Raw genomic sequence first — 27045 nt, 5'->3', positions numbered from 1 at the left:
TTACAGATTATATCCGGATGTCCCAAGAAAGTTTCAGGGATTTGCTTGCTAATGTTCAAGAATCCTTCCGGAGACAGGATACACAGCTCTGTCGTGCGATTCCTCCTGAGGAACGGCTCCTGGTCACATTACGGTACGTAATATTTACAAACCAATGCCTGCATAATTTTCTTTGTTCTGTCATTTACTATTCTCAAGCCTGCAGAATTATTGTTATGCCATGTAGTAAACAAAAGCCTTCAGAATTATTGTTATGCCATGTACTAATTTTTTATTTTATTGTTTTAAAAAAACCATATACATAAATATTAATTTTTGTTCTTTCTCGGTTTTGCAGATTCATGGCTACTGGAGAGAACCTCTCTTCACTCCACTTCCAGTACCAGATTGGAATATCCACCTTGTCGGGAATAGTTGCGGACACCTGCCGGGCTTTGTGGGACGTTCTCTGTCCAGAATTTATGCCCCTGCCCACCGTAGAAAAGTGGCTAGATATTGCTGACAAATTCTGGACAGTCTGCAATTTCCCCAACTGTTTGGGAACGGTGGATGGGAAACACATCCGGATAATCAAACCCAAAAGAACAGGCTCTGAGTACTATAACTACAAAAAGTACTTTTCTACAGTACTCATGGCCATTGTGGATGCAGACTGTGTGTTTGTTGCAGTGGACATTGGGTCAGTTGGCCATGGGAATGACTCCCAGGCTTTTAAAATCTCGGACATGGGCCGGAGGTTGTATGGCAACCATTTCAATTTCTCCATGCCACGACCTCTTCCCCACACCGAAGGTCCGCCACAGACATTTGTAAAGGTTGGGGATGAGGCCTTTCAAATGTGCCAAAACCTGCTGAAACCCTACTCCAGCCGGGACTTGGACCACAACAAAAAAATCTTTAATTACAGACTGATCAGGGCACGAATAACTGTAGAGTGTGCCTTTGGTATTCTTGTCTCCAGATGGCACATTCTCGGCACAGCCATTAATCTGAAACTGGGAACAGTGGATGAGGTGGTGAAGGCGTATGTGGCTCTTCATAATTTTGTGATGGCTAAAAAGCACCCAAACTTTGAACTCGATGATGCAACTCCAAACCCATTGCCTGAATTCAGTTAGCACCCTCTTTGGTCATCCATTGAAGTTGGCCAAATGAGGGACCAATTTGCAGCCTACTTTATCTCAGATGTAGGACGTGTGGAATGGCAAGATCAAATGGTGTAAAAATGTTTTCTTGTGTGTATGTTAATAAAAAACCTGTTTTGATACCTGTACCGAGTGCACTCTGTTTTTATACACTCCAATACAATAATCACCTGCCCAGGTGTACCTGTGAATTCATGATGCTGTGTTTTGTGCATCATGAATTTACTTGGACTCCTGGCCAGGTGACTACATACACACAAGTTGTATGACCTTTATCATCTCCACAGTTTGTGTTCAATTTGCAGCGACGGTGGAGATAATACAACTAATATTTGTATCACCTGGCCTGATGTTACAAATAGTGATTTTGGGATGCACTAGCATCCTTCACTCTTTATGACACCTGACCATGTGAGTATAAATATTATTTGTAGGATCACCACTGTGGCTTGAGTATGAATGCAGACTGGAGAGATGATAAAGTTTATACAACTTCTACATTCCCCAGGCCTGGTGTCATGCTGAAGTGAGGACGCCCAAAATAACGCATCCTGATTTCAGAATGTTATCACACCTGGGCAGGTGAATACACATATGAGTTAAACTGCAGCATCGCTCCAGTCTGCGTGCAATAGATAATGTAGACTGAAGCGACGCAGCAGGTTAACTCATATGTGTATTCACCTGGTCAAGTGTGATAAATAGTTATGATACGAGTCCAGGGTATTGTGCATATGATGTGTATTTTCTCCATCATCTCAGTTTATACACCGCACACTGAATAGAGGATGTGGTTAATTACAGGGTATATCTAGAATCCCCTGGCCTTGTGTCACAAAGAGTGAAATGATGATGGTAAAAACACACCATCCTCAATTTACTTTTTATGATACCTGGCAAGGTAACAATAGATACAGTGGGGCAAAAAAGTATTTAGTCAGTCAGCAATAGTGCAAGTTCCACCACTTAAAAAGATGAGAGGCGTCTGTAATTTACATCATAGGTAGACCTCAACTATGGGAGACAAACTGAGAAAAAAAAATCCAGAAAATCACATTGTCTGTTTTTTTTTCATTTTATTTGCATATTATGGTGGAAAATAAGTATTTGGTCAGAAACAAAATTTCATCTCAATACTTTGTGATATATCCTTTGTTGGCAATGACAGAGGTCAAACGTTTTCTGTAAGTCTTCACAAGGTTGCCACACACTGTTGTTGGTATGTTGGCCCATTCCTCCATGCAGATCTCCTCTAGAGCAGTGATGTTTTTGGCTTTTCGCTTGGCAACACGGACTTTCAACTCCCTCCAAAGGTTTTCTATAGGGTTGAGATCTGGAGACTGGCTAGGCCACTCCAGGACCTTGAAATGCTTCTTACGAAGCCACTCCTTCATTGCCCTGGCGGTGTGCTTTGGATCATTGTCATGTTGAAAGACCCAGCCACGTTTCATCATCAATGCCCTTGCTGATGGAAGGAGGTTTGCACTCAAAATCTCACGATACATGGCCCCATTCATTCTTTCATGTACCCAGATCAGTCGTCCTGGCCCCTTTGCAGAGAAACAGCCCCAAAGCATGATGTTTCCACCACCATGCTTTACAGTAGGTATGGTGTTTGATGGATGCAACTCAGTATTCTTTTTCCTCCAAACACGACAAGTTGTGTTTCTACCAAACAGTTCCAGTTTGGTTTCATCAGACCATAGGACATTCTCCCAAAACTCCTCTGGATCATCCAAATGCTCTCTAGCAAACTTCAGACGGGCCCGGACATGTACAGGCTTAAGCAGTGGGACACGTCTGGCACTGCAGGATCTGAGTCCATGGTGGCGTAGTGTGTTACTTATGGTAGGCCTTGTTACATTGGTCCCAGCTCTCTGCAGTTCATTCACTAGGTCCCCCCGCGTGGTTCTGGGATTTTTGCTCACCGTTCTTGTGATCATTCTGACCCCACGGGGTGGGATTTTGCGTGAAGCACCAGATCGAGGGAGATTATCAGTGGTCTTGTATGTCTTCCATTTTCTAATTATTGCTCCCACAGTTGATTTCTTCACTCCAAGCTGGTTGGCTATTGCAGATTCAGTCTTCCCAGCCTGGTGCAGGGCTACAATTTTGTTTCTGGTGTCCTTTGACAGCTCTTTGGTCTTCACCATAGTGGAGTTTGGAGTCAGACTGTTTGAGTGTGTGCACAGGTGTCTTTTTATACTGATAACAAGTTTAAACAGGTGCCATTACTACAGGTAATGAGTGGAGGAAATAGGAGATTCTTAAAGAAGAAGTTACAGGTCTGTGAGAGCCAGAAATCTTGATTGCTTGTTTCTGACCAAATACTTATTTTCCACCATAATATGCAAATAAAATGAAAAAAAACAGACAATGTGATTTTCTGGATTTTTATTTCTCAGTTTGTCTCCCATAGTTGAGGTCTACCTATGATGTAAATTACAGACGCCTCTCATCTTTTTAAGTGGTGGAACTTGCACTATTGCTGACTGACTAAATACTTTTTTGCCCCACTGTATGCCTTGCACTCAACACCATCCTCTATTCAGTCTGTGCAATATTAGCAGACTGAAGAGATTGGTGGTGAAAATACAAGTCATATATTTGTGTTTTTGAATACACATATCTCCAGGAGTGACACAAGAAACGTGTCATTAAAGGAGCTATGCGGTGGCAATAACACAAAGTGTACGGCACAGTATGTGCACGGCGCAGTGTGTGTAGGCGGCAAAAAAAACAATTATCAAACAGTATTACGGGAAACCATGTTTTTTCATTTATTAAAAAAAAAAATGGACATTCACAGTCAGTCTACACTTACACGCCGTCTCACCGCCGGCACTTGACTTGGCTGCTCCTGCACTTCGGACTCTGAAACCGTGTGCGATGATGTCTGGAAAAGAACAAAAATTAATTTTCAACATGTGTACATGCAGCAGCGAATACTTACCCAGATTGTAGGGCAGGAAGATACTCGCATCACACTCTGCTTGGGCCAGTTCACCACGGGACGGCCGATATTCATCCCCAGAAGACATGCTGCAATGAGAAAAATAAAAGGCATTAGTACATAATACATTGAAAAGGACAGGCAGACATTAGGTTTTAGAATACTCACATTCTTGAAGTTGCAGCTTTGCTCCAAATGCAGAAAGGGCTCTGGTCTCTTGCAGGCTGTCTGTAGAGTAGTGGTCTGCCAGTGCAAACACCTTCTTTTATCTACACTACCCCCCAAACAATGTTGCTTTGTGTAGGAGGTGGTTTAAACCAGTGTATAGACATTGTTTACTCAAAAATCGCATGCGCTCAAAAGTGCCAGAGTGCGCATAACCAAGCGCACACCAGCGACCCAATAGACTGTAATGTGTTATTTTGGAGCATTCCGTGCGCACGTGATCACGTGTTTTTTTACGAGGTTGGGCGGAACAAAAAATGCAACATGTAGCGTCTAGCACGTCTAGACGCACACCTGGAAAAGCGCATGCGCACGAAAACGCTGATGAACACATGCAAGCGCTAGACCATGCGCCGGCCATGTTAAACATAGGGGTGCATGGCGCATGCAACCGATAGCGCACGATGCGCTGCTCTCAAAAACGCTAATGTGAAACCAGCCTTAGCCATGCGGAGAGACTCGGGAGTAACAGAGCGCTATTTGCCTATTCAAGTGACTGGGTCTGTGCACATGACAGTTTGTTTCCATAGACTGTGTGGCTGTGTGCAAAACCCTCTGACATGTCCATTTTTTAATGTCAGCACGGGACACAAAACATCCAGTACACGTGCATACACATAACACACATGGATGTCATCCATATGACATGCATCGGCGCTGTTCTCCGTGCCAGGTGCTGAACACGGCTCTCATCATTCTCCCCTGCTTGTGCCGATTGCCGGCAGAGCAGGGGAGAATGATGAGAGCTGTGTTCAGCCCCCGGCGGGGCTGGGGAACAGTGCTTAGGCTAGTTTCACACTAGCTTATTTTCCACGCAGCGCTCGGCCCCGCTCACTGCCGGCTCTCTGCCCACCCCATCCGGTCATCGCCGCCTACTATCGCACATAGCTGCCTGCGATCTGCGCACCCTATCTTTAGCATAGGGTGCGCAGACCCTGCGCTGGCCGTGCGCTAGTAGGATTTTAGCGTGCGCTGTGCACTTTTGAAGGTGCGCCGAGCGCGCCAAAATGCAACATGGTACATGGGCAACAACTGTTTGTACAATTATTAGAAAATGTAAGAAACACAAGATGACTGTCTATCTTCCTCGGTCTGGGGCTCCATGCAAGATCTTGCCTTGTAGGGTAATGATGATTCTGAGAAAGGTCAGGAATCATCCCAGAACTACACAGGAGGACCTGGTCAAGGACCTAAAGAGAGCTGGGAGCACAGTCTCAAACATTACTGTTAGTAACACACTACACCATCATGGATTAAAACCCTGCAGAGCATGCATGGTCCCCCTCCCCCTGCTCTCGCCAGCCCATGTCCAGGTTGTCTGAAGGTCAGCAATGACTATTTGGATGATCCAGAGGAGGCATGGGAGAAGGTTATGGGTCGCCCTCACACCCAGGGCTGTGGGGTACTCGGTACCGAGCCCGCGGATCTCCACGAGTGGGGTTGTTGTCACGGCAGCTGTGACCCAGTCCGTGGCCCTGGGCGCCCATTGTAAATAGCAGAAATGTTCATTGAATGATTCATGACGCCACCTGTGGTGTTCGGCAAGAAAGGTGTTAAGCCGACGCTGCAGACAGATCCTCTGGGACAGATGGTGTAGTGCAGCAATGATGTTGTGGCCCTCCACAGGTAGGGCAGTAGTCCCAGGGCAGTGTAGGTGAGAGACGTAGATGGTGCAGTGTCAGGCACAGATATGTAGCACTGTGCTGGCCTGTGGGAAGACTGTGCCGGGCTGTGTGGGACTTTGCTGGCCTGTGCGAAGACTGTGCCAGGCTGTGCAGGACTGTGCTGGCCTGTGCGAAGACTGTGCCGGGCTGTGCGGGACTGTGCTGGCTTGTGCGAAGACTGTGCCGGGCTGTGCGGGACTGTGCTGGCCAGTGCGAAGACTGTGTCGGGCTGTACGGGACTTTGCTGGAATTTGCAGGTACTGTGCTGTGACTATGCCGGGCTGTGCGGGACTGTGCGGGACTGTGCTGGAATTTGCAGTTACTGTGCAGGGACTATGCCGGGCTGTGTGGGACTGTGCTGGGTTGTGCAGGACTGTGCTGGGATTTGCAGGTACTGTGCAGGGACTATGCCGGGCTGTGTGGGACTGTGCTGGGCTGTGCGGGAATGTGCTGGGATTTACAGGTACTGTGCAGGGACTATGCCGAGCTGTGCGGGACTGTGCAGGTACTGTGCGGGACTGTGCTGGGCTTTGCAGGTACTGTGTGGGACAGTACTGGGCTGTGCGGGACTGTGCTGGGCTGTGCAGGTACTGTGCGGGGACTGTGCCGGGCTGTGCGGGACTGTGCTGGACTGTGCAGGGACTGTGCTGGGCTGTGCGGGGACTGTGCGTGGACTGTGCGTGGACTGTGTGGGACTGTGCGGGAACTGTGCTGGGCTGTGCAGGGGCTGTGCCAAATATTGCGAAGAGAGTAGTGAAATACTCGCCAGGATTCGATTACCACGAGTACCACATTACTCGCCGAGTACCGAATCCTAACGAGTATACTCGCTCATCCCTAATTTGGAGTTATGTCCATAGGATATCCTATAAGTGTCAGATGTAGGTGCATTCAGCTGTATTCAGAAATCCCATAGCAATGACAGTACAGAGATGGCAGATGCAACACCATCTCTCCACTCACTGGTGGAGGGGCACAAGCCGGAATCGAGGATCAGGGGGCTCCAATTCTAGAGATTGATGTGGGTCCTGGATCTATCAGGCATATATATGAGCTATCGTTCCATATTTGACTCTTGTGAGATGACAGACTCCCTTTAAAGGAGTCAACAGGTGTTTTCTGCCTCATCTGAGAGCAGACTGCTATAGGCAAAGAGAAGCTGTATCCAACAATGTGCCTCTCAGAATGGATTTGCCCTCACTTCCATACCGGGGATCACTTTAAGAGACCCTGGGGTCAGAACAAGATATAGGCAAAGAGAAGCTGAATCCAACAATGTGTTACTTAACCCCTTTCTGCCATATGACGCACTATCCCGTCCATGTGCCCTGGGACTTAATTGCCAAGGACGGGATAGTACGTCATAGCGATCAACGGCGCACACGCTGATAGCGGCCAGGTGTCAGCTGATTATCACAGCTGACACCCGGCACTATGTGTCAGGGACGGTCACGGACTGCCCCTGACACGTTAATCCCTGGCACACTGCGATCAAACACGATCGCAGTGTACCGGGAGTTTAGGGAAGCATCGGCAGGGAGGGGGCTCCCTCTGTGCTTCCCTGAGCCCCTCCCCCCCCCGGAGCTCTTGGTAAAATAAAAAAAAAATTGGACCTGAAATAATTTTTTTGTGAAAAAAGTTAAATGTTCATTTTTTTTTAAACATTCAAAAAATTCCTGTGAAGCACCTGAAGGGTTAATAAACTTCTTGAATATGGTTTTGAGCACCTTGAGGGGTGCAGTTTTTAGAATGGTGTCACTTTTGGGTATTTTCTATCATATAGACCCCTCAAAGTGACTTCAAATGTGATGTGGTCCGTAAAAATAAAATGGTGTTGTAAATATGAGAAATCTCTGGTCAACTTTTAACCCTTATAACTTCCTAACAAAAAAAAATTTTGGTTCCAAAATTGTGCTGATGTAAAGTAAACATATGTGAAAGGTTACTTATTAAGTTTTCTGTGTGCCGTATCTCTGTGATTTAAGGGCATAAAAATTCAGAGTTGGAAAATTGCAACATTTTCAAAATTTTCGCCAAATTTCCAATTTTTTTCCACAAGTAAACACAAGTTATATGAATTAAATTTTACCACTAACATGAAGTACAATATGTCATGAGAAAACAATGTCAGAATAACCGGGATCCATGGAAGCATTTCAGAGTTATTACCTCATTAAGAGCCAGTGGTCAGAATTGTAAAAATTGGCCCGGTCATGAACGTGCAAACCACCCTTGGGGGTTAAGGGGTTAAATTGCTGGGTGCAACCGTTCTGACACAATCAGAAGTTTTAGATTTACAAAGGAAGAGGAGCTGAGGAAGCTAACTCCGCCCACATCGGACACGTAGAAAAGTCCATAGACAGTGAGCTGCCTATCGGGAGCGTGTCAGACTAGCTTGCACACACTGCTGTGTCCAGCAATGATAAGCTCCTGGTGCTGAAACAATCATTATAAGGAAACAAAACCACAGCACTTGATAAGAGAGGCATCCCTGAAATCTGTGTTTTAACTCTTACAGCATGCTGTCTTCAGATTACATTGCAACAACCTTCTGACAGATTCTCTTAAACCTGAATATGACTTGTACGAAATACATATTTTAGGTCTTATTTTACACTGGAAATGCAATCGGGTTGCACATTTCCACTGCATTACACATAAATAGGGAATTAATGTAATTTCAGAAGGTAATTATACATTACTAGCTGAAGAGCCCGGGGCTGCCCGGGCATAGTAACTAACTGCAGTTAGTTATGACAAATTATAATGATCATATCTATATATATATATATATATATAAAGCTGAGTGTAGAGCCCCGCCCACTCTGCATAGCCACGTTCACTATAATATCCCACATCATCCTGTCAGCCAGAGCTACCGGACTACTACCCCTAATATCCCACATCATCCCATCAGCCAGAGCCACCGGACTACTAATATCCCACATCATCCCATCAGCCAGAGCCACCAGACTACTACCACTAATGTCCCACATCATCCCGTCAGCCAGAGCGAATGGACAACTACCCCTAATATCCCACATCATCCCATCAGCCAGAGCCACTGGACTACTACCCCTAATATCCACATCATCTCGTCAGCCAGAGCCACCGGACAACTACCACTAATATCCCACATCATCCTGTCACAGCTGCTGGACTACTACCACTAATATTCCACATCATCCGGTCAGAGCCACCGGACTACTACCCCTAATGTCCCACATCATTCCGTCAGAGCCACCGGACTACTAACCCTAATATCCCACATCATTCCATCAGCCTGGGGTCAGAACCAGAGCGCTAAGTGGAAATGTCCTAACTTCCATACCATGGATCCCTTTAAGAGAGGCCTGGCGTCAGAACCAGAGCGCTGAGTGGATTTGCCCTGACTTCCAATACCAATGATCCCTTTAATAGAATCCTGGGGTCAGAATCAGAGTGCTGAGGGATTTGCCCTAACTTCTATACCGGAGATCCCTTTAAGAGAGGCCTGAGTTCAGTACCAAAGCGCAGAGTGGATTTGCCCTCACTTCCATACCGGGGATCCCTTTAAGAGGGGCCTGGGGTCAGAACCAGAGCACTGAGTGGAATTACCCTAACTTCCATACCAATGATCCCTTTAATAGAATCCTGGGGTCAGATCCACAGCGTTGAGTGGAACCGTCCTAACTTCCATACTGGAGATCCCTTTTAAGAGAGGCTTGGGGTCAGAACCAAAGCGCAGAGTGGATTTGCCCTCACTTCCATACCGGGGATCCCATTAAGAGACGCTGGGGTCAGAACCCGAGAGCTGAGTGGAACAGTCCTAATTCCATACCAATGATCCCTTTAAGAGAGGCCTGGGGTCAGTATCAGAGCGCTGAGTGATTTGACCTACCTTCCATACCGGAGATCCCTTTAAGAGGGAAGATGTGCCTATGGGATGGAGGATGTATGATGGGGATATGGGCACGGGAGGGGGTGATTTTAGTTCTGTCATGTGATCTCTGCTCCTTTCTGGGGGGCAGACAATGGCAAGGAGCTTATGTTCCCGGGGATGCTAGATTTCTCTCACCTGGTCAGTGTCTGCTGAGGTGTTGTGGAGTGGGAAAACTGTTGCTCATAGCAACCAATCACAGCTCAGCTTCTTTTAAACAGCTCTGGTGAAATGAAAGATGCTTAATGATTGGTTGGTGACACACACACATACCGTATATACTGGCGTATAAGCTGAGATTTTCAGCCCATTTTTATGGGCTGAAAGTACCCCTCTCGGCTTATACGCGACACATATCGGGGTCGGCGGGGGAAGGGGAGCGTTGGTGTCAGACATCATGCTTACCCCCCTGGCATGTCTCTGCAGCCCCCCCCGATTCTCCCAGTCTCAGGCTCCTTCCTTCAGCGTTCACGTGGTACCGCTCATTAAAGACATGAATATGCATGCTGCAGGAAGGAGCCTGAGACCAGGAGAAGCGGGCTGCAGAGATGTGCCAGGGGGTAAATATATTCAATATTCACCTGTCTCTGGTCCATCACTGCGCGCTACTCTGTCCTCCGCGTCCTCTGTCTGTGATGTTCAGGTCAGAGGGCGCGGTGACGCAGTTAGTGCGCGCCGAGCCCTCTGTCTGAACATCACTGACAGAGGGACCCAGAAGAGACAGAGCAGCAGCGATGGACAGGGGACAGGTGAATATCGCCAGCGGCGACACCGGCACCTGTCCCCGCCTGCTCAGGGCCCCAGCATCTAGCCCCCAGTGACAGAGAGGTGAGTATGTCATTTTTTTTTACTTGTAGCAGCAGTGGCAGCATATGGGGCATAATCTATGGAACATTTTATAGGGGCAGCATATGGGGCATAATCTATGGAGCATCTTATGGGGGCAGCATATGGGGGCATAATCTATGGAGCATCTTATGGGGGCATAACCTATGGAGCAGCATATGGGGCATTTTATGGGGGCATAATCTATGGAGCATCTTGTGGGCCATAATCTATGGAGCAGCATATGGGGCATAATCTATGGAGCATCTTATGGGGGCATAATCTATGTAGCATCTTATGGGGCATAATCTATGGAGCATCTTATGGGGCATAATCTATGGAGCATCTTATGGGACATAATCTATGGAGCACCTTGTGGAGCATTTTATTGGGCATAATCTATGGAGCATTTTAATGAGCATCTTATGGGGGCATAATCTATGGAGCATCTTATAGGGCCATAACCTTTATGGAGCAGCATATGGGGCATATTATTCTATGGAGCATCTTATGGGGCCATTATTAACTTTTGTGCATCATTATATGGGGTGTTGTTATGACTGAGTCACCGTAGGAGGCAAACACAAAAATAGTAGCTACGTCCAGAAAACCAGAGAAGTTGGCCACTATCAGATTGCAGACCCCTGAACCTATCAACACAACTAGCAGTAGCCGTGGGGGGTTCCCACGGTGCCCTAGACCCCTCGATCACAGCCGGAGAGCTAAATAGCCTAAAGACAGAAAGGGAAATCTAAACTGCCCCAGAGCAGAACCCAAAGCAATAGGCAGCCCCCAACATATAATGACGGTGAAGCAAGATGAAAAGACACTAACAAAGATAGAAAGATAGGCTGAGCAAACGATGGGGCCCAAGCTAACTAAATAGGACAGGAAAGGAAGGTTGCTGTCTGCAATCTGCCAAAACCCTATCAAAGACAAAAGCCAACAGACTGATATGGAAAAAGACCCTGAAGACGCTAGGCTTCAAAAAATACTATATCAGTACTCAGGTCTTTTCTGAAGACAGAGCAAAAAGGAATTCAGCTCACCCCAGCAGGGAATGGCAGAAATCCAGAAAAACAAAGCAAAACAAAAACAAAACACAAATGCAAAAAGCAGAGCAGAAAACTTAGCTTTAGAGGAGCAGGAATTCAGACTGGTCTCCAAGAATCCCTCAGAGAAATCACCCACAAGGTAGAAGGGCGTTGGCAGCCTTATATCCAGTCAGTAACTCCACTCAGCCAGTCATCATCATTAGACTCAGGTGCTTGATAATCAGGCTCACTACCTTCCTTAACCAGAAGAGGGAGTTCACCATACCTCAGTGGAGAAGGGGAAAATGAACTCACAACAGGGTGTATTTTATATGGAGCATCTTATTGGGCCCATCATGAACTGTATGGAGCATTATATGCGGCTCCTGATTCAATGTGGATATTCAAAAACATTTAACCTACTGATGTCTCAATTAATTTTACTTTTATTGGTATCTATTTTTATTTTTGAAATTTACCAGTAGCTGCTGCATTTTCCACCCTAAGCTTATACGCGAGTCAATAAGTTTTCCCAATTTTTTGTGGCAAAATTAGGGGGGGTCGGCTTATACATGAGTATATACGGAACATATGCATACACATACATTCAATTTTATATATATAGATCTTTATTTAGTTTTACATTTATCATACAGTTCAAACTTATTTACACAAGAATACTCTATACAGATGTGTAAGACAGATTTGCACACTAATGATTGATAAAAAAATATACTTGTTTAAATATAATATTATAGACTCTGATAAAATTCAGATACTGTAAAAATACAATTAGGCAAAATTATGTTTGGTTGCAAACTACAGAATATTGTTGTTATTCAAACCCCTGGTCCAGCCAGGCAATGCCAACCATAGATTGTTATTCTAGTCACAGAGGGCAGGGTGGTCCGCAGATGTATTCAGTAGGCTTTTATTAGGCAAGCAAGAAAAGCAAGATACCGTACATTAATATTTACTATAGGCGTATAACTTTTGGGGATTTATCACTATTGGATATTCCCATAAGGCCTTGTGCATACACATTAACACTGCGTGAAGTGCTGTATGTTGCTTCCATCACGCACCATATTCTCTCCTAATAGTGTAGTTTCTACTATAATACAGAATGGGATGTGTTAGTTTATAATTGTTTTGTTGATTTTCCTGAAAAATTAATCATGGAACCTTCAGGCATACAAGGGTACAGTGTGAACCCATATCGTTTTATGGTTGCCATATTTGAAATGAACGCCACATAAATCAATAATATGACCATTGGCACGATCCCAAAGAATATCTCTCATTCTTTAATTCTACCGTAATGAACAAAATCAAGTTTGGGAAAATTTAAAGGGGAGCCATCACCGTTCCCGACATGCCTACTTTAGTAAATACTTCTCTTGCCCAAATTATAAATATTGTTGATTCATAAATTGTCAATTGGTTTTGCCATGTCTCCTACAAGTTACCCTATAAGATCTGGCATTGGTAGTACTGATTCTCTAAAACAAACCAGTCACTTTCAACATAATATCTGGACTTATGAGTTTAGTTCAGGCTGTTGACAACTGATAGTATTGTCCATATGTGTATTGCCGTCAATTACTAAGTAGGAATACTGAATGTATTGCCGTAAAAATTAATTTAATTTTTAACTCAGGTTATCCTGTTTTTTTTATTGCTGTTCGAGACGTTATAACTTATAAGTGGAGTAACCAGTGGCCAGACCCAAAGAAGCGTGACTATAAAAGCCTAACTGTCGTAGAAGTAATTTAAAGGCAACTTGTCAAGACGATTCATCAAATCTTTAATGCCAGAAAACTGTTGTAGAATCCTTGGAAATGTCTCAATTTTTTTGTGCAACGGGGTGTTGCAAAAAAATGTTACTACTCTTGCCGTTTTATCACCACTTTAACTTGTCTCCGCCAAAATGGGCAGAGCTGAGGCAGAGTCGGCATGTGACGAAGTGTGTCAGTACCCTCCCCATCCCATCAAATTCATCAAAAATGCTGGCATTTTGTACTCCAGAAATGCTACTCCAGTCTCTTGAGTGGAGTAGCATTTCTGTTGCGGTGCACGGAGGCACAGCAAAGAGTGTGCGTCGTTATGAATTTGGCTTCTCCTGTACTACGTAAAGACTGGCGTCACTTGAGTGTTCACACATCAGTCTTGAAGAATCGCCCCCTATGATTTAATATAAAACGCTGTAAACGTTCAAATAAAATTTGATTGAAGAAGAGGAAATATTGTCCGGTAAAAGGCTTCCAAATACTTCTCCCCGAAATAGAAAAAATCGTATCAATTAATCCGAGCTGAATGAGGAGAAGCCAGACTTAGTTTTGCATCTTAAAACAGTTTTGAATCTTTAAAGTTATGAGAGCAAAAGCAGTAACAGGTTAAAAGCCTGACATAATCACAAAACAATAATATCAAAAAACATTAATTTAAATATGATAAGAAATAGTGTTGCCAAATAGAAAACCTATAGAAATTGAATGTATCATTTCCTTGAGAACACAAGACCTGTTGATCTGACTGGGAAATAAATGAGCGTTCTGAGTTTCTACTGGTCCAAAAGTGTAACTTAATTGTACGATTGCGTGTATTTGATTATAATTGCAAAATCAGAATTTTTCCAAATCTTCTCCTGCTATGGTATTGTATTGTCAAGTTTGATCTTCAGCATATTGCGGCAGTATCTTTACAAAAGTCTTCATGTTTGGTTAAAATCCTTTGGAAACCAGTCATCCATAACTGTTAAGGCGCGTACGTGTCTGGATGTTTTAGAATTCTATTACTTCTATTTTTTTTTTTTTAGGAAATTTTAGTATATTACAAGTACACAATCTTCCACAAAGGCCAATAGTATTAAAAAAACAAGTCTTTCTTAATTAATTGTTTGCTTCTTTCTTGCTTCCCATGCCATTTACTGTCCGTGGAGGAGATGCAGTGTCTTAATACAAATCTTGAAGGATTAGACTTTGGTTTCTTTATATTCGAAAATGTTTTAATGCCCAGTGTGTGAAAGAAATATTACTGTGATACATGTTCTGCATTGCAGATGAATATTCATGGCAGTAATATGACGTGTCAGGGATTAGATTCCATTCTGTGGCTTGTATGCCGCCCCAAAGATATCTTCATGATAACGCATTTCATTCTGTAATATAAGATAAGTTTCATTATTAGATATTGTATAGCACACAATGTTGGATGGTGATTGACACACGGTTTCTGTATGTTGGGGAGTCATGTTCTTCTATTCTGACATTTTAAAACTCAGTACTTGGAGGTATCTCTAGTCCGGTGGTTTTTCATCCACTAATTCAGAAATACAATGTTCTGTATGGTTGGATATTACTGATATTTTGCTACCTGTAAAGATTCTAATAAATGGAATATACATATATTTCCTGCAAATTGTACTTGCAGTATAAATACTGAAGCCTGAGAAAGACGGGGTGAGTTATTTCCAAGTTTCTGTTCACAGGGGTTCAATGGGATCATCCATATGGGCTTCATATTTCAAAAATGTCTTAAGCTAAATTAGGTTGCTTGCATTTTTTTCCATTGCATTTTTTATTGCGTTTTATTTACATGCCTTTTTATAATTTTTTTTCCTGCTGTGGCTTTAAAAATAAATAAATAAGACAGCCTATTATAAAAAATATAAATGTCCTTGCTGCATCTCATACCGCCAAAATATGCAATAAAAAGTGATCAATGCATTGTATTTACAAAGAAAAAAAATAGAGCTCGGCATGCAAAAAAAAAAACGGCTCCCGGAAAATGGTGACTTGAAGTCAACATTTTTTTTTTTTTACAAAGTTCCGAATTTTGCTCTTGGACATATTATGAATATATGAAGGGTTAAGACAGTTTTATTAAATGTTTCCAATAATACTTCATATTTAAAAACTGTCTCGGTGCACAAAGTCATTTATCCTGCAAGACGATTTTGACAGTTCCTATTTCTGAGATGTAAATGTCAATTTTTTGCGTGTTACGTTCTGTGCTTGATGCTCGTTCACGTACAAGTGAACACTCTTCCCCTCCACCAGACCTATCCATCAATGTCAATGGCTTCTCTCTTTCCCCAGTCCCGCACGCTTGGTGCCTTGGGGTGATCCTTGACTCTGCGCTCTCTTTCAAACCACATATCCAAGCCCTCGCCTCCTCCTGCCGCCTCAAACTCAAAAATATTTCCCGGATCCGCTCATTCCTCAACCACGAAACCACAAAAACACTAGTGCATGCTCTTATCATCACCCGCCTCGACTACTGCAACCTCCTACTCTCTGGCCTCCCCTCTAACGCTCTGGCTCCGCTCCAGTCCATCCTACACTCTGCTGCCCGGCTAATCCACCTGTCTCCCTGCTATTCCCTAGCCTCCCCCCTATACCAGGCCCTTCACTGGCTTCCTATTGCCCAGAGGCTCCTATTCAAACCTCTAACCATGACATACAAAGCCATCCACAACCTGTCTCCTCCATACATCTATGACATGGTCTCTCGGTACCTACCTGCACGCAACCTTCGATCATCTCAAGATCTCCTTCTCTACTCCCCCTTATCTCTTCTTCCCAAACCCGCATACAAGACTTCTCCTGTGCTCCCCCCCATACTCTGGAACTCTCTGCCGCAACACATCAGACTCTCACCATCAACAGAAACCTTCAAGAAGAACCTGAAGACCCACCTGTTCCGACAAGCCTACAGCCTGCAATGATCCTCGGTCTACTGAACCACCGCATGACCTGCTCTACCCTCTCCTACTGTATCCTCTCCCATCCCTGTAGACTGTGAGCCCTCGCGGGCAGGGTCCCATCTCCTTATGTACTTGTGTGTCCCTTGTCTTACACATGTTTATTATACTTGTCTATATTTCCCCTTTTCACATGTAAAGCGCCATGGAATAAATGGCGCTATATAAATGCATAATAATAATAATAAAATAATAATAATAAAGTGAAGAGCAGATCCCGCATTATTGCGTGACATACCTTTATCTGGGTCAGACATGTCTCCGCTTCCTGGTCACTCAGGCCCTTCTTCCTGGCAATAATGAGTTTAATAGTCGCAGCCACATCTCTGGCCATCTCAATCTGCCCACACACATACACGTGGCCTTCTTCTCCGAATAAAGTCCTGATCACTTCGTCTTCCAGATTCTTTTCCAGAATGTGTTGAACGTACGTCTGTGGATAATGAGCAGAGGGATCTCTCATGTTCAAAATCGAAATTGTACAAATAGTTTTTCACTTACTGTAGTTGTATAAAGCGTCTAAAATACAAACTATGACTATTGACTTACATTTATGACACTTTTATAACATTACTATAATAATAGTATAAAAACACAACAATAATGTCAGCCTGTGGTGAAATACTTATAAATACGCTATGAGTATACGCTTATTAAATGGTTGTCCTTTGTGAACAAACTCCTTTCATTTGATTATCCTATGATGATGTGCCGGTTATGGGGTAAGGGATGTGTGTGGTGCTCAAAACATCAGCTGTTATGGCAAGTAATTCCCTTAGAATCTATTCATGTAATGAAGGCCTCATTGAGACATCAGTTTTTCTTGCGCTACTACCTATTATGGGGTAGTTCACATGTCCGAATTTTTTTTTTCTTGGACTGAGAAGCCCACACAAAAGCACAGATACTTGTCAATTATTGGTCCGAGTATCAAATCAAACTCAAAAATAAAAGTCTGTGGGTCAGTGAAAAAATCGTGAATGCCATCCATGCTTGATGGGAGAAGTTGGAGAAACTTTTTTTTGTACCATTCGAGAAAAACTGATGAAACTCGAGTGACACTCTGGTGGAAATCTGATGAAACTCTGATCAAAGGCGCTGATGAAACTTGGACCAGTTATCTTATACGAGAAAATAACTAACACCTGGATGAGCCCTAAGGCTTTGCTCACACATTGGTGATTTTTTTTTACCAAAAAATTGTCAGTTTTTCATCACTGTGCTGGTCCATGTTTCATCCACTTTTCATCCGTGTCCATTTTACTATCCAAAATTCTGTCCACAAAACTGTCCAGAGGAAGCCAATGCTCCTGTTTTTTTCTGCAGACCATCAGTCAAAAAAACCCTGACATTTGAAGAGCCCCATAGAATACAATGTATCAATATGTTATAAGTGAAAAACACCGACAACACATGGATGACAAGCTCTCATGTGTAATACGGCCTAAGACCAAATTCACGTCATTGTTTTCTTGTACAGATGACATCTGTGTGCTGTTTTTTTTCACAGACCATGGATGACTTTTCCTTCTTCTTGGCGACGTTCATGCGTTCAGTATTTGGTCAGTATTTTACATCAGTAGCTGTAAGCCAATATTAGGAGTGGAACAATCAGAGGAAAAGTATAATAGAAACACGTCACCACTTCTGTATTTATCACCCACTCCTGGTTTTGGCTTACAAATACTGATGTGAAAAACTGACCAAATACTGAACGTGTGAACGTGGCCTTTGAAGACAATTGGCCCGCAAAAGAAAATGGAAACGTCAAAAGGCACATAGACCAAAATGGGCACATGTTCTAAATAACAGGAATTATGACATATGTGAAAGTCAGACATATGAATAAGAACTCACTGTAGTTAATAAAGAGGAGTCCTGATTTAGTCCCCTTCTCTATGAACCCAATATACCCTGCTAGTGAAAACACAATCAGAATCCAAATTTACCGTTTGGGTATTCAAAATGACAATGGAGCAGTTTCACAAGACTACCATTGAGTACGCCAGTCTTAGGGTCACAAACCTAATTTTTTTTAATCAAAGAATAATTATCTTTTTATTTTTATATAGCGCTAACATATTCCGCTGCGCTTTACAGTTTTGCACACATTAGCATCGCTGTCCCCAATGGGGCTCACAATCTAAATTCCCTATCAGTATGTCTTTGGAATATAAGCTGATTATAGAACTCCAAGACTGTACAGCTCTGCATGGTATTGACATTAAATCTTTACTACTCATTACTTCTCAAATACTGAATTCATGTGCAAAGTCTGTCTTGAGTGAATAGAGATTTTCCCATTACTGAGATAGGAGATGACAGTTGGTGCTTATAGAGTTCTATGTAGCTCAGGAGAACTTGCAGCAGATTGTCTGTGTCTTGCCTTCAGCTCCTCATCCTCCATTCTCCAAAGAATTTTAAAAGCACTGTCATCTCCTATCTCAATGTTGGGGAAATCTGTCTTCACTGAATACAGATTTTATCCATGAATTAAGAGTGAAAGAAGCAGATTTATCTATTAAAAAATATAATAAAGTTGCTTACTTTCATAAGCACAATTTATTAATGATGTAAAAATTAAAATGACGGTTACGTATAATATATCTCACCTTTGCTTGTCCTGGCTGACGGGAGTAAGCAGTGAACACATCTTGTATAACACCTTTTCTTTTCATGTCTTCCTTCTCTTTTTTAAAGATTTCATCAACTTCCATTTGCTGGCAACCACTTAGCAATATCATAGAGCCAAATGTCTTTCCTGAAATTGCAAGTTTACAACACGTAAGATTTATTTTGGAATATAGTTATTATTATATGATATTACAAGTAAAAAATATTTTTTTTTTAAGATAATAACACAGAGTAGCTCAAAGAGCAATGTCATGATATTATGTAGCATTACACTGATGATCAGTGGAAGCATGTAATCCCTACATTTCTACAGCAACAGAACACTAAATGGGGTTATCCCGTGAGAAACGTTTTCACCTTGCGGGAATGGAGCAGCAGTGCGCATGCCTTACCATTAGGGATGAGCGGATCCGTACATGTTTGGGTGCGACCGAACTTTTAGTCCAAGGTTTGATTCGGTTAGGAAAACTGAACCCAAACCTCATAGAAGTCAATGGGGACTTGAACTTTTGTCCTGTATAATGGTCATAGTAAGGGCTAGGGGTCTCTCTCCGAACACTAAAATGGACTTCCGGGAGATGTTCGTCTTCGGAATTCAGCAGCGTTCCGGTATGAACCCCGAAATTTACAGTTCGGGTTCTCACATCTCCACTTACCACCACTCTTCATTTCCATGAAATTGACTGAGAAAGTGATCAGCTCCATTGCTACCGTAGAAATAGATAGAGTGGTGGTCATGACAAGGCAATACAGTGGACTCTATTTTACCGGGACTTGGGGACCCCAGTAATTAATGGTTGGACTCCAATCATACATTTATCATCTGTCTTGGGGATAAGTGACACAAAGGAGGAAGAAAAAGACGGGGTTTTTCAATGTATCTGCGCTGACCACACAAGTACAGAAATATTCTTGAAAGCTTTATTGTGCCGAAGCGTTTCGTGGCAAATCTGCCACTTTCTCAGGGCCAAAGAATAAGTGATAAATACTCTTCATGGGATAACCTCTTTAGATTAGCTGTCTCCTGCCAAAAACATTCATGGACCAATCATGGATCTCCATTATTGACAAGTCACTATCACCGAATCTGGTGTGTCGTTTTGGCACAGATACGAGTGGAGGTTCCCACTCAATTGTCTGAACTATGGCCGGCTGACTCACATTTTACAAATATTTTCTTTTTGAATTTGGTTATCTGATAATCAGGGTTGTCCAGCCTGAGAAGCGCCTTCGAATTAAGAAAATGACCAGGGTGGTATACGTAGTATGTTGGCCTTACCTTTCTCCATGTCATACAATCTCTGGTGCCAGAAAGATCTGTAAGGAGAAATCCCAGTGCCGGGCCCGATCATGATGCACGGTGATAAGGGGTTTGCAGGGAGATGGAATGTGTTTGTACTGGAAAACATAGAAAAATGTAAATGTCAAACACAAATACAATACACGGTGGGTGAACCAAGGGTTAATACTATTGGATTAAAACAAGCGTGATGGGGACTTGTAGGAAGGGAAAAAGCTGGGAGGAGAAGGAGAGGAGTAAAGGAGAAGGCGATTTCTACTCCCACTCTATCAGAAAATCAAAGCAGCTAGCCATTGGAAGTCGGGAAAATTATGGCCCCGATTCATCAAAGCTTTAAAGCCAGAATTCCGGCCTGAAAGCTTTAAAAAGTCACCACATTTTGGCGAAACGTGAGGCTGTGCTAAAATTGCTACATTTTTGCCACTTTTACCATAGGTATGCCATTTTTGCCCAGGACCAACAAAGTAAGTGGAGCTTGGACAGGGCGTGGGATCTCAACCCCTGCTTGTCAACTTCCTGCGAAGTGGCGGCATTCCTTAAGCCACAAATCTTACTCCAGTCCCCGATTGGAGTAAGATTTGTGGCAAGGAGCACATAGAGGCACACGGCACTTTTCAAGTGCGTCGTATTCACTAAGATGCGTGCGTCTCTTAATGAATCAGGATTGTCTCACTGCAGTACACCTCATGAAAACCGGCATGAAAAACACTGGTCTTAATGAGTTGGGTTCTATGAATGCGGATTGGACCGAGATTTTGCAACTCTAAGCATTCCGTCTGTGTTATGGTGTACATGTCTGCAACGTCATGTCAAAGGTATTTTACGTTAACATGTAGAACATTACTCATGAATGAACTGATGTAGCTAATCCAACCTGATGAAATATCTCCTTGTCTTATTTGATAGGTAAGTTTTGGGGAATAAGTGAAGGATCTTGGACATTAGAATATATGTTAGGGCTGTTGGGTACCAATGTATGAATTTCCACAATACCAGAATCATGCTCCTATAAAAAATATTGAATACAAAAAAATTACTGTTGAAGCTTATACTTTACCCTAATCTTTACATACCTCCGTATGAAACAAGGAACCATATCATTCAGGCTCATAGTGTTTAACCATGTACTGCATACCCCATGGTGAACTGGACCATGACCTCCTAAAAATAGAGAAATTATACCTTAAGCAAGAGAACAATGACATGCCAAATCTTTACATTTTGTTTACCAAACTGTTTTTGAAGAGAATCTATCACCTGGTTAATCTAACCTAATCTGAGAGCATAATAAGGTAAAGAGAGAAACCCTGACTCCAGCAATGTGTCACTTACTGTGCTGCTTTCTGAATTTTTTTCATGAAATCATTGTCTTACAGCGGGGGTTTATCACTAGTAAATATGCTGTCATGAAACCTCTACCCTTTGTTTAACTCCATCCCCACCACTGATTGTCAGCTTTCTGCCTATGAACAGTGTAATAATAATAATCTTTATTTTTATATAGCGCTAACATATTCCGCAGCGCTTTACAGTTTGCACACATTTCATCACTGTCCCCAATGGGGCTCACAATCTAAATTCCCTATCAGTATGTCTTTGGAGTGTGGGAGGAAACCGGAGTGCCCAGAGGAAACCCACGCAAACACGGGGAGAACATACAAACTCCTTGCAGATGTTGTCCTTGGTGGGATTCGAACCCAGGACCCCAGCGCTGCAAGGCTGCAGCGCTAACCACTGAGCCACCGTGCTGCCCGTTTATGTAAACATAAAGCTACCAATCAGTGGTGTGGGCGGGGTTATACAGAGATCTGCTAGATCTGCAGCAGATAAAACAGAGATATTTTATTTAATTAAAAATACAGCAAGCTGTCCAAGAAAGTGATACATCGCTGCAATCAGGGTCTCTACCCCTACATAATGCTGGTCTCAGATGGGGAAGCAAAAACCTGGTGAAAGATTTCCATTAAGTTTTGAAAGTCTTGTAATGCAATACATTTTTTTATGTTTTTAATTTAAAGAGAGCAACTTATTCTTGTGATAATAGAAACATACATGAATGAAAGGTTTTTTTTAAGACTCATCACATCAGCTGATTCAGTAGATCTTTGTTACAGCTATTAGCTGTATATTGCACTTATTAATAATAAGAAAAAAATAAGAGGTTCACCATTATGACACTCATCTTCAGGAGTACTCATCTTTTTTTTTTTTTTTTTTATGTTTTTTGTTTTTTCTTTGTTTTTTATGCTAAACAACTGAAGTTCATTCATTGTTTGAGTTGCCATTCTAAGCTTATTGTGCCTGCTCTCGGAAAAAATGGAGCGGTTTATATATTTTTTATATCTTCAAGCCATTGATTCATTGTTGCTGTTCACATTTGGATTACATGGTGCCTGTCTCACTACAGTACAGTTGTCAGATCTGCCTCGAAGGGCTCGCTCACACTGGATAGAGAATTGGGCTGATTATTCTAATGATACACGGCTCAAACTCTGTCATAGTGTGACCCGAGTGTCATCTGAGGGTGACCCGATCCTCACTCGTGAGGGAATCGGAGCACAGGTGTGAAGAAGATGGAAAACTTAATTTCTCCATCTCCTCCATTGTCACTGTGCGCTTACTTCGGACTGCACTCAGATGTCATCCGAGTGCAGTCCGATGTTTCACACGCCCTCATAGACTTGTATGGGTGCACGGATCTGATTATATATATATCAGATGCCCTCGCTGCATGCTTTGATTCTTTTATCATGACGAATCATATAACATTGAGCATCGGAGAGCTCTCGGTCATGTTATACGCCAGTGTGAGCGAGACCTTATGAGGAGTGATGCACTAGTATGTAAGACACATGACCAGGACACATGACCAGGACAGATTTTGATCCTCTGTTAGAATATTGGTAAATTGTCAAGCACATTGCCCAACTTATTTCTGAGGTCATTCATGGTTCCGTCATCTCATCTACTAAGATACTAACCTTTAGTTCTGTAGTTTACAACAGCAACGGTGAGATGGATCTCCCCGGGTGTCAGGTCATTGGAGGAGCTTATAGAGTAGTACCTTGCCTTAAGAGGTGGTAACTGAGTCAAAATAAATGTAGTAGGTACATTAAGGGATGTAAACTCCTCCAGTACATCAAGGAATGATGGGTAATTGTAAGACTTCCAAGCGTTGTACCGTTTTGTATCCTGCAAGTGTAAAATGATACAAGAGGAAGTTTATTAACTCAAGACCAACTATAGACACTTGAAAATAAATGTTATGCTACATTATGTACGGCCTGAATAAATCAAGAACAGCACTAGAAACGAAATTAACGGACCAGATGGCTAAAATATTTTCCCGAGAGTGAAATGTTGAGTCAGTAGTTTAAAGTGGATACTCCTTTTCCGTAAATGATTGTCTCTTGAATTGGCTGTGGCGCAAAAGTCACATCATCAGAGCGGCAGCCAATCAATGCGCTCAGTGGCTCTGACACCGGCAGCAGTGGCGGAAACTCACCGGTGGTTCCGGGGATGGTGACTACAGCGCGGTTTGTTTCTTTATATTGACTGGGGACATTCATTTACTGAAAGGGAACAACCACTGGTAATTCCTTTATTGTTTTTATGGACCTAGGTTTTTTTTTTTTTCAACCTACATGACTATGTAACACCTATAATGAAGTTCAACTGAAGGTGAGAAATTTTGCACAATAGCAGCATGGTTGCATGAATTTACTGGGTAGAAAGGCAAAATGAGCAATTGTAAGTGCACAGTGCGGTATAATATGATGACTGCAGTATATTAAGAGAATATAAAATTTGATGGGAGGAAGAGTGCTATTTTAATATAAGAATTGAAAAGTAGCACAAAGCCACATATCTGAGACAGGGCTCTTGCTGGGACTTAGGCTGAGGCTATAAAGTCACTTAAAGGGGTTGTACTGACACATACAATTACTACCTGGTGCATGTATATAAACACCTCTCCATTTACTTCTGTGGGACTGATGGCTGAGTCTGAGCAATAGCACCACTGAAATACATTGACCTGCAGAATTTATGATGGTTCATGAAACGTCATGCTACCAAGCAACTCTAACTCCATGGGACTGATGAAACCGCGACAATCGCACCACGCTGAGAACTACCATAGGAACACATGAAGCTGCACAACTTGTGAAAGTTGGGACTGAAAACTTGGTATTATGCAACAGTCATTATCCCAAGAATACGATGTGTCTCAGCAGAGCATAGAGAAAGACGGCGTCATGTAGTTGTACTCTAAAGGCCCCATCTCACATAATGGGATCGTTAGCGAGATCGCTGAAACGTCACAAATTTTGTGACGCAACAGCGACCTCACCAGCGATCTCGCTATGTGTGACAAATAGCGGCGACCGCCCCCCCCGCTGGATATCGCTGACCGTGCTCGAATGTCCTGGGCCATTTTCTGATCGTTGGCATCCCGCTGGCCAGCATGCATCGCTGTGTTTGACGCCGACGACCGACCTCGTTGGCGACGCAGAACTCAGGGACGCAGGCGGGAGTCGTCAGAAAAGCTGCTGTGTGACAAGGTCCCAACAACAGTCGAGGTCGTTATACGGATTGCTGGATCGTTGCTGCATCGTTGAAGAGATCTGCCTGTTTGACAGCTTACGAGCGACCATTAAACAACGCACCAGCGATCCTTACCAGGTCGTATCATTGTCGGGATCGCAGGTGCGTCCCTTAGTGTAACGGGACCCTTACATGCGCCTTTGTTTTTGTATTGTATATAGTTATAATTGCCGTCCAGTTGAACTGTCAGATGCGTATTCTTATTTATATCGAACAATGGCCATATGAAATGCGTCAGTGCTCAGACAGCTATGTTTATAATTCAGTTGTTTCTTTGGTGAGTTTTATAGATGATTTGTAATTTCTGCCACAAATAAGTTACCCAAAATAAACACAGAACATTAACACTAATGGACAAGCGTAGGTGTAGAGTGAGTGGGCCTTGTTCATACTTTGCTCAAGTCATCCAGTCTCCGTTTGTCTTCCACGTCAGCAGCCAGAAGAGACAGCTTTTTCAGAAGCAGCTGCGAAGGTGGAGTAGTTATGTCTAGGAAGTAGGTCAATGCCTGGGATACTGAACAGGGGGGGACTTTCTCGCTGGTCGTCCAGAAGTTACCTGAAAACACAGGAAGGAGCGGAAATTTATTAATATAGGATCCAAAGTGTTCCTGACAGTTTCTAACTTTTCCCATACTTGCGAAGTGTAGGGAATTTTTAAGTAAAAAAATAATGTTTGAAATCCCAGAAAGTCCAGATAAAGACATGACCTTGGCCAGCTTCACACATCCTTCCTCTATATCCTCGGCAGGTGGTTTAATGTCCAGCATGGAGTCATTTATTTTCAATAGTTCCCGGATCTTATTTAGTAGCGGAGACGACTTGTGACTCATTCTTTTTAGGACACGGGTTACTCTTTACTGAGCCTACAAGAATATATACTCCGCGGCTACAAGTAGGCATCCAAATCCCGGGTCTCAGCACCTGAACCGGAACCGATCTTCTGATATGTCTCATTCATCTTCATCATTCAGATGGCTCAGGCCAACTATACATCTTACATATCCCGTCTTATGGATGTGATCGCTGCCTTGGCCTTTTGAAAAGGGATTGTATGATCTACATTTAATTTTGTAACTAAAACCAGATTGCGAAATATATTCCTTTTATTATAATCTGCTTTATTGTTGTAGATTTTTAATTTTTGAACAAGATTATGGAGATTGCCATCTTGCCTGAGCTTCCTTCTGCTAATAGCGTTCAAAAATATGCTTTACAGCAGTCAGAATGCAATGAGCTCAATAGCGCCACGTAATGGGAGGTTCAGGCAGTGTTGTCAGTGAAGATTGTGACTTTGTAACAGAAAACAAGCAGCTTGGGCCTATGTATAGAAGAACAAACAAGCTCTAGACTTTGCAAGCATATACTGAAAAATAAGAAGGCCAAAATTTTAGACCTATTTAGACTGTAAAAATATAAACGGATATGTATACTTTTAAAATTAGACCTCTGGGTCCCAGAGCAGCGGTAATGGCTATAGTTAAGCTCCTAGGGTCCCTCTACCCGAATCTTACCGCACTTCTCAGTAGTTACACATTAAAAGCAGCTGTGTGTCTGAGGATGATAGAAAGATCTGCACACTTCCCAACCAATCAGAGATACAGTGAAAGTTACAATTGTATTCTAAAGCCCCCGTCACACACAGCGATCTTGCTAGTGAGATCGCTGCTGAGTCACAAGTTTTGTGATGCAACAGCGATCTCACCAGCGAGATCGCTGTGTGTGACACTTACCAGCGACTGGCCCACCTGCCGGTTATTGCTGATCGTCCTGGTATGGCCAGGATATTTTTTTGATCGCTGGTCTCCTGCGGCCAGCACACATCACTGCGTGTGACAGGCGGGAGAGCAGAGATCAGCGCGCTGGTAACTAAGGTAAATGCAGGGTTTCTAAGTGGCGCGCAGCGCTTAGAAACCCGATGTATACCTTAGTTACCAGTGCGCTGGTGCAGGGAGCTGGTAACCAAGGTACACATCGGG

At 43.0% G+C, this 27045-nt stretch overlaps 1 protein-coding gene across 1 annotated transcript in view; it reads right to left on the bottom strand.

Moving 5' to 3' along the window:
• Positions 1-12400: 12400 nt before the first annotated feature.
• Positions 12401-27045, bottom strand: part of NOS2 (nitric oxide synthase 2) — a 74441-nt gene continuing 59796 nt past the window's right edge. Inside the window, exons 22-28 of the mRNA XM_073565615.1 lie at positions 25462-25625; positions 23446-23656; positions 21538-21625; positions 20444-20562; positions 19143-19291; positions 16769-16963; positions 12401-14925 (exon numbers count right to left, since the gene is read on the bottom strand). Of these exons, the coding sequence (XP_073421716.1) occupies positions 14863-14925; positions 16769-16963; positions 19143-19291; positions 20444-20562; positions 21538-21625; positions 23446-23656; positions 25462-25625 (989 nt within the window). The 3' untranslated portion in view covers positions 12401-14862. The remainder of the gene's footprint in view (positions 14926-16768; positions 16964-19142; positions 19292-20443; positions 20563-21537; positions 21626-23445; positions 23657-25461; positions 25626-27045) is intronic.

The sequence above is a fragment of the Dendrobates tinctorius genome, unplaced genomic scaffold (genome assembly GCF_039654945.1).
Source record: "Dendrobates tinctorius isolate UK_male_01 unplaced genomic scaffold, ASM3965494v1 ptg000016l, whole genome shotgun sequence".
In the NCBI taxonomy this organism is placed as follows: Eukaryota; Metazoa; Chordata; class Amphibia; order Anura; family Dendrobatidae; genus Dendrobates; species Dendrobates tinctorius.
This window is presented reverse-complemented; position numbering and strand designations above follow the sequence as displayed.